Below are 9,134 nucleotides of genomic sequence, written 5' to 3'. Positions count from 1 at the left end.
TGCTGGATAAGTTGGCAGTTCATACCGCTGTGGCGACCCCATATAAATAAATGGACTAAGCCGAAAAGAAAATGAATGAATGAATGAGTGAACTATTTATAATACATCCTCATGCCTGTGTTCTTTCATTAATATTTTAAGCTATTTTATTACATTGCACTCTGGAATACTTGATTCTAATATACTAAATAATAAACTAATAATAACAAAAGCTCATGCAGGTACTTTGAATCACCTTGACCATTGATGAGTATGCATATTTGCAATTTTAATGTTCATCATTCACTCTGCTGTTCTTGACTGTTTGGCGCCATCTTGTGATTGAATATTAAGTAGGTTAGTTTAAGCAATGTTTGTTTCTGTCAGATTTACTTTTAATTAAAAAGTTCATACATTATTACAGCTTAGATCTGTTGTTTGTGGCTAGTTTAATTTTGTGGCAAGCATCTTTTTAAAAAGCAGGATAACACACATCCAGTAGCATAGATTAAAGTTTTTCTGTCGCATACAACAGCTTAAACTGCTGTTAGATGTGTATTATCTCTTACTTAAATAAGGACTGCTTTAATAAAAAAAATTTTTAGAATTAAAGTAGCGTTAGCTTTTAGATTTTTAAAAACTTTATTATGTAGGTTCAATGTATTTTTTGTAATTCATTTTTATTTTAAAACTTGTTTAATAATACTTTTGCAGCTTTAATTTAATTAATAAAATGTGTTAATAATATAGTTTTATATTATATAACATATAAAACATAAAAAATATATTTGAATAACAGAATTTTTTCTCTATTACTCTGCTGTCTGAATTGATAACAGAACTGTTAAATTTATTTACAGTCTATTTATGGATAGTACATTATATTTAAACTATTAAGAAGTAAAACATTAGAAGTAACACACCACACACACACACACACACACACACACACACACACACACACACACACAAACAGAGATAGTGTTATCTTTGTTTAAACACTGTTGACAATGTTTCATGTGGTTTTGGTTGTAAGGCCTCAGTGGAAGGAAAATGAAACAAGGGTCACACCATCATATATTCAGAAAACTTCACCTTGAAGCCTCACAGTCAACCCAAATTTTAAAAAGCAGCCATTTTACAAAGAACAAACAATGTTGTGTTAGAGTGCTTAGCATTTTAAATACAATTATTTGAGTTTTAATAAAATTAAATAATTAAGATGAGACTTCTAGGTGAGATTTGTTGTCATGTTATTAAAATGTTAAACCATCATGGTCTTTTTATAATGAATAGGCCTAGGCTACTTTTCCTACATACCTGAGACTACATTTTTATTTAATTTTTCTATTTTTTAAAATGATTTACCTAATAATGGTTGCGTTGGAATATTGCCATGGCCACTTGAGTCAAAACGGCTGACAATCACTGATTTAGTTATAAAGTTAGAAATGAGGTTATTCTATAGTTAGAAATGCAACGAGAATGCAAAAATATGATTTATAAATCTTCATCATGGACCCCCTAGAGTTCTCTGAAGGACCCTCGAGGCTTAGCTGTAGAAATCATCCTGGAGAATATAGGTTACTCACTCTATTGGATGTATGGGGGGTGAAAGCAGCGCTCCCTCCGCACGGAACGAAACAATGTACCGACAACCGTGCGCGCACGTGACCGCTCTGACAGCGAGACGCACTGCGTACATCCTCAAACGCATATCCTTCCGCTCATATCCTTCAACGCGAATTTTGCTTTGTCAACACTGCGCTGTGGAACGCATCTCATTGTCCTTCTACGCTGCCTGCTTTAAAAGTTGCAATTTTTTCTTTGCTAATATTTTCAAAAGAGACTGTTTGGATGGTTCATTTTCATCATTAAACGGCACGCGTCCGCGCACTATTTCTGCTCGTGGCGCAAGATACCTTCTTTTTTTCTGGGTAAACGTGCCGGATCTACGTTCTTTTTTCCTCTGTGGGAAGCCATGATGGCAGTTTGAGAGCGGAGCTGCGGAGCACCCTGAGGAGAGATGAGTCCCGCCGATAAACCGCGCATCTTCACGCTTCTCCAACGGCTACCGTCGCACATCTAACACGCAGTTCAGGTGGAGACTGTCAGTTGTATTTTTCGTGGAACCAACTCGGCCATCCAACGACGACGATGATCATTCGTTAGGAGGGTTTTGAGGGGGGGTTTAGCAGTGGTGGCTAGCGGGCGATGCTAGTCGGGAAAGGCTCGCCTGTGTGTTTTCTTCTTCGCGCGAAGATGGAGAGGATTCGCTCCTCTCTTTGGACCTGATCACGGCGCGCGCGCCGGACACACAGACTTCTGCCTTACTATTATTGTTATTATATCGGATGCGTTCCGGTTTGACCGGGCCGCGGGATCGGAGGACCTTTTCAGCAGCTCGGAGGACTGAGCGATCGGGACCGGGAGAGTCGGGCCTGCTGCGCCGGAGCGGATAGAGGCCCGTCTGCGAGAAACTCTAATCCGGCCCGCTGCGCAAGACCCACCGGGCCACACATACACAGTCAAGGGTGAGCGAGGCACGGAGCCATCCCGAGCAAACATTACCCCCATTCTGACAATAAACCGGAATAAAACTGAAGTGTTTTGAACTGCTGTCATGGCAATGACTGCTAAACTAAAAGAAATAGTCAGTCGGAATAAGCGGAGGTACCAGGAGGATGGATTTGATTTGGACCTCACTTGTATCCTTGCTTGATATTTTCTGTCTGTGTTAGTTATACATATGTGTTATGTCTTTAAAACGTCACGCTTTAGCGAGGTGAAGCTGTAACAATACGACTTTCTTATTTTTAAGACTTTTTCTATCTTGGCTAAAAACCTTTTTTAATGCTTAGTCATGACGCACTTGCTCTGTTAATAGTGAAATACTGTGTTTAACCTCACTTAGTGGGATGGCCGTGCTCAGATATCTGGTTTGACAGCATCAAGGCTGTAATGGCAGACAGCTTCCTTCCAGACAGGCAGAATTACATACAGTATAGGAGGCCCTGTCATTTTGTGTAATCGCGGCGTGTTTTGCTTTTTGACAGCTCCTGTATGTGCTTAGCACAACAATGACAGTAGTTTGCTGAAGAGATTGAACAAATCAGAGTGTATTGACACCTCTGTGATTTCTTGTACTCTCTAATGACAGTGCTATTGATCATGTAAAGACATGAGAGGTCTATTCACTGAAGCTAATGGATAATGCAGTGCAGTCATTGTGTTTAAACATTGCTATTCTTAGAAATCTCTGAATTCACTGATTTGCCAACACAAGATCGCCCTGTTACTTCATGGCCAAGAAAGTGTCTGACATCTTTATCGTATCAAAAAGGTAATTACTCATTCACTTGGAACCTGCCTCGTCATCACGTCTTAATGCTGTGGGTGATGATAAATTGTGGTCATGATTCTGATGTCTGAACGATTAACATTTTATTTATTGTACCTGTATTAGCGGTTGACCGATATCAGCCACTGAAAACCCTTTATCTAGAAATCTCTCTGGTTAGTGGCTGATAACTCTCTGTGATGTGCTCATAAATTTATTTTCGTGCTAAATTAATTGGGATTTTGAAAACAGAAGTGACTAAAACCAGTTGACAAAGTTGTCAGATGGTTTAGGATCTAAAAAAGCCAAGCTCTCTCTCAAATAATGGCCAGTTAATCACCCTGGCTCTTGACCTATTATTATTACACAACAAAATGAAAGGAATATTTTATTTTTCCAAGCATTTACATGCCTCAAAAAACAGAACTCTGGTGGAAATTCCCTTTTGATCGTAAACTCATCATGACTGTTGAAGAAGTTATATATTTTCATTTGCTTTAAGACCTCTCCTTTTTCTGTTAATCGCCTCTTGTTTGGCTGATGTGTGCAAGCACTGAATATGTGGGTAAGGTGTGAGCTACTCTAAGCAGATGTGATTGTTCTCATGCAGTTTTTGCACTAGCGAGTGGCTCAATTTTACTGCCTTCCAAGTATTATAGATTTGAGTGTGGCAGACCAGGTGTTCGACAATAAACGGGATGCTTTTGTCAAATGCAGGAGTCTAACAGATCCATGAGTGATGCTGGTGAACTTCTGGAGGTTTTTTCTAAACAAAGGAGGACATGATTATCCAGCATTGCCTGTTCCCCCACTGCAGTAAATCTCACCTCTGATTCTGCAAAGCTACACCACTGGAGTACAGAGCATGCTGGGAAAGGTCAAATGTCACACAAGCTGTCAGCTGCAGAGTTTAATGCCTCGGTCTCTTAAATTACTACATTATCTGTTTCTGGTTTAGACATTAGTGTTTTGATAAGCCCCAACCTCACTTTCTTTTGCATTTGCTGTAGTTCTGAGATTTGTTTGCACACCGAGTGTGTGGTTTAAGCACCATGTCAGTATTCTCGCATATCGGTACATTTAAAGGGGTGGACGGTGTTTGAGAGTTTTGGGTGGAAATGGTTTGCATGTTAAAACCACTGCCTCTTTCTGTGTGACTGTGTATGTTTCTTGGCTGACATCGAGGTATTACTTGGCATCTGAAGAAGGAGAGAGATGCAATGAAGATGTCTTGTCATGCTGACTTTATTCTACACATTACTTGCACATGATGAACATGCCTTGATGTGGATGTATGTTTTATTCACATTGACGTGTGCATTTTTTATGAAAGATGGAACAAGGCTGCATTGTGTGGCATTGCAGAAACACAAGCCTCTGGGGATTTTTACTATGATCTTGCACATTTTATCTGCTTTTGTCTAGGATGAGGTGTGCAATAAGTTGGTGCTATATATATATTACTATATGCAATAACTCCAAGTTTACCCTTTCTTTTTTTGAGCAGTATATTTATATAGACAATAGCATATCATTTTCATATCGGTAGTTGATGATTTACCGATCATAACTTTAAAATTATTATTGGCTTATCAGTCTATCCCTAGATTGATTCTTGCATGTAAGCTTTCATAATGTTGCTCTATGAGGAGGAACCTGCAAAAGTTGTGCTAAGTTTGTTGTTTTCAACACTGACTTATCTAACCCTCTCTCATTGGTGATTACATTCTTGTGCTCAACAGAAATGGCTACATTTAAATGTGGTTGCAATTCGATAATGTAGTATGTGTAGAACCATTTGTAAAGCCTCAGATTTAAGGCATTCATTCATTTTCACTTTTCACTTTAAGAGCTAATTCCTTAATATTTTTAGGATAGTTCTGATTTGTGCACAAGTTTTTGGCCATCTCTCTTGATTTTTGGGGGTTTGGTATTTTGCCATAAGACCCCATTAATTTCGAAACCTGGACAGAAAAAAGTTAACTATTGATTTAGTTTACATAGGGGCTTAAATGTCCCTTCAGTTAAACCAAAGACAATAGAATATTTAAGACATGTCACTCGTATAGTTTTGAAAGGTCAATATGGTGAATAAAACCCCGCCTTCTAGTACAGGAGCCAATCATTGATCTCTATTCACCTTATTCTTAACGTATGAGCGGGCGCAGCCATTTAAAATTTTTTGGCTCGAGACTTCCTGTCTCATTCACTTCCATTAATTTTTAGAAGTTAAAAACAGCTCGTTATGCTGCTTAATTTTGCAGACTTATATTTTCTTATATTTTACTTTGTCTGTACAGTCATGCAAACAATTTTTTTGTAGAGCTAGTAGTTTGACTAAATTCTGCCGTTTAGTATTTCTAGTCATTTCTCTTATAGGCGACTGAATCATAAGTTAAAAAACAATCGAAAAAACGAGCGCGCTTTCACATTGAAGAATAAGATCAAGAGACTGACAGTTCTCCGGGGAGAGAACTCGGACCAGATGTGTCCTTTTATGACAGTTTGGTGGTCAACAAACACACTGGAATCTCAGCGAATACTTGCTTCACAGACAGAAGAAATATATCCAATTAAAGCTTGAAATCTGTGCTTTCAAAGAGCCAAGTGCAGATGATAACAACAGTTTTTATGTTTTGTAATCTGTATGAAATAAACGCAAGGTACAGTGCGTCCTGTCAAACGCACATCACACAACAGCCACTAATCAAACACCCACAAGCTTGTAAACAAAGGGTCGCTGTCATTTCTGGAGGAGATTCACAATCAAGACAAGTTGTGAGTTACTTTAGAAGAGTAGTGTGATCAGATGAAGCATTATTTAGAGAATGATAATGTGTAAAACAGCCATAAGTGAGGTTAGTGTTGTGATCTCGTTCCATTCAAGTGCGCATGTGCATTAGCTTGGGCAATCTTAAAATATGCAGTTTTTGTTTTATTCTGACGTTTAGAAACTAAACTTACTAGACAGATTTTGTTGAATTTTATTGGTGATTTTAAATATGTAATTTAATCGTTAGCTTGCTAAACAGTTTTGGAGAATTTGATGTTTTCCCATTTAGAACGAATGCCTGAGCATACTACCCAAGAGGCATTTCAAAGATGGCTGCCGAGTGAAATAACTTGACTATACTTTGTCTTCGAAAATTACTCACTTTGTCTTATTTTGAGATGTGATAACTTTAAAAACATTACATATTCTTTCTTCCATGCACAATACATTCAATTTTTAGTCATTTTTCTGATCTATTGTGGTTTGTTCAGGGATACTTATTTGTGAACACAATCTAATTTAGTGCTTTTAGGTTTTCGAACAGTCGTGATGATGTAGGAGTCGCTAACTGTTTTAAAGCAATTGGGCTCAAAATAAGCTTGACTCATCCAATTAAAAAGCTTCTGGCTTTCTTTTCTGACAGTGCATGACAGGAAACGAGCAGAACTGAAAAGCCCAGCGTGTTATGGTCGAGGTGTGAAGTAGCCCAAGAGTCTGCACACATCATGGGAGCCGAGCGAACAGTGCAAATGCCTGCAGATGCACAGTGAGCTAGAAAAGTGAGAAAATAATGCATGGGAAAAAATGAGGTTCAGTAGAGGGAGATAGCATTGTCTCACCATGTCAGAAAGCTGTGTGATTGAGTGTTGGAGTTGTGTTTGAATGCAGTGACTTCTTGGTGACCCTTGATCTCATTGGTTCAGGTCAGGATTGTGAAGCAGTCTGACCTGGTTTTGTAGGTTTGAAGTGCAGACACTCCTGTGCCCACGGTCTAGCACTTTGCTAAAAGGTCAATGCATAATGATGATGGTGAGAGTGTGACATTTACACTATACAGACAGCTGAGCGTCTGTATCACAGTTTTTGCCTTTGTTTTTATGTAATTTTCAAGTCGGTAAGCTATTTGAGCTGCAATCTGTCTGATTACAGTAGAATCGCTGTCCACATATCTAGTATGTTTTCCTCATTTGCCTACATGGTAAAGGTAATACATGTTCATATTGTTAGGCTTTTGTGATAAAGATATTTCTTGCAATACAACATTTCCTTAGAGAAATGTTACTTATTTTTTATTAATGAATGTTTAAGTATTTTTCTGATCAAATTACATCTATTTCATCGACTTTAAAACACAATGGATGACTGAATGCCTCTGCTGATTTTAAAATTTTTATTCACTGTTGTCATTTTTCTTGCTTGTCTCTTCTCTCACAATCAGTATTTATTTTCAGCTCTGCTCTGAGGCACTATAGCTTTACTTTTGGGCCTGCTCTAGCCAGTAGCATTGTAAAACCTACTGGGGAGGCAGGTGCACAGAAAGTAAGGTCCCGGTTGATTACTCAAATTTGGGTTAACAACCTATGCTTGTAGCACATAAATATTTGGCACATAAAATATTTTTATTGCACCATTCTGTGAGACATATTTCATTTATTACTATTGTTACGATGATAATGTTTTAATAAGACGCAGCGCTAGTTTCTTGTTTAGATTGTTGAATGTATGTAGTAACATCTTGTAGATTTAATTTTATTGTTTATTTTGCTTAATGTTAACCTGGTGTACAGTGCACATATGATCTTTTTCTTTAACACACATGTCAGACATATACCCTAACATCATTGCCATGGGCTTTCCAGCCGAACGATTGGAAGGTGTTTACCGAAACAACATTGATGACGTTGTCCGGTAAGTCAACGTGGTAAAACACACAATTCTTTTTTTTTTTATTTATTTATTTATTTTTATTTCGTCTCACCGTAAATTTGACAAATTATGCATTTTTTTTTTGAATGAATAGTCACTAACAAATGTTAGTCAGTTGTTTCATCTAATAGCTTGTTGAAATTCAAAATTGTAACTTCTGTCTTTCTTAATTTTTTTGTCTTTCAGGTTTTTAGATTCCAAGCATAAGAATCATTATAAAATTTATAATCTGTAAGTATTTAATTATATTTGAGTAATGACATACCAAACATAAATTGTTTGTTCGGAGTTTAACTCTCCTGATTTTCTTTTTTAGATGTGCTGAACGACACTACGATGCATCTAAATTCAACTGTAGAGGTGAGTACAACCCCTACTTCATTTTAACAGTGTCTAATTCTGAAACTAGTGTTAAAAAGACTACTTTTTATGGTCTCTTTAATTTTGCCCAAATTCTAAAATAGTTAAACTGTTGTCCATAGTAAAAAATGTGTTTGGGGGAAATAATAGTCTGCTGTTTTGGGGGAGTCAGGGTCAGTGGTTTTTCATCCTATCATGACATGAAATGTAAGGATTTTATTTCATTTTAAATTTGGTACTTCCATTCCTCATTTTTCATGCAGTACTTCAGAATGTTCATTAAAAGGATTATTTACTTAGAAATGAAAACTTACTTACCCTCAAGTGGTTTCAAATCTTTTAAGTTTCTTTCTTCTGTTGAACACAGAAGAAGATTATTTCTTTTTTTTAAGAAAGCTGGAAATGTGTACCCTTTGACTTTCATAGTAGGAAAACAAATACCCTTAAGTCATTGATTGGTGGTTTGCAGCTTTCTTTAAACTATTTTATTTTGTGTTTACCAGAATAAAGATGCTTTAAAGTAGTTACACATGTATGTTTATGCATATATGTGGGATATACTTTTTTAAACTAATGTACATTCTTTGAAAGTGCACATTTTCAAATGTTTGAAGCAATGATTTTCCTTTGCTTTATTCTACTGATTGAGCTGCAGAATCTACTGTGCAATGTATTTTTCTGTAAAGGATTTGAGTGTCTACTGCAGCTGTTTAAATGTGTTGCTTTATTGACAGTTATTGATATTTTTGCAGCTTT

The 9,134-nt window shown here is 37.0% G+C and overlaps 1 protein-coding gene across 5 annotated transcripts in view; it reads left to right on the top strand.

Annotated features, from left to right (window-relative positions):
• Positions 1-1,938: 1,938 nt before the first annotated feature.
• Positions 1,939-9,134, top strand: part of ptena (phosphatase and tensin homolog A) — a 28,264-nt gene continuing 21,068 nt past the window's right edge. For 2 of the 5 annotated variants that reach the window (XR_015512807.1, XM_087289608.1), the window contains exons 1-4: positions 1,939-2,687; positions 7,916-8,000; positions 8,205-8,249; positions 8,335-8,378. Coding sequence is in view for 4 of the 5 variants with exons in the window: in XM_087289608.1 (XP_087145734.1) it covers positions 2,603-2,687; positions 7,916-8,000; positions 8,205-8,249; positions 8,335-8,378 (259 nt within the window). In the remaining variant the exon portion in view is untranslated. 5 annotated transcript variants of the gene reach the window in all.

This window comes from Danio rerio, chromosome 17, assembly GCF_052040795.2.
Source record: "Danio rerio strain M-AB ecotype USA chromosome 17, GRCz13ab, whole genome shotgun sequence".
NCBI classification, from domain to species: domain Eukaryota; kingdom Metazoa; phylum Chordata; class Actinopteri; order Cypriniformes; family Danionidae; genus Danio; species Danio rerio.
Note: the sequence above shows the minus strand (reverse complement) of the source record. Positions and strands in the feature narration are given on the sequence as shown.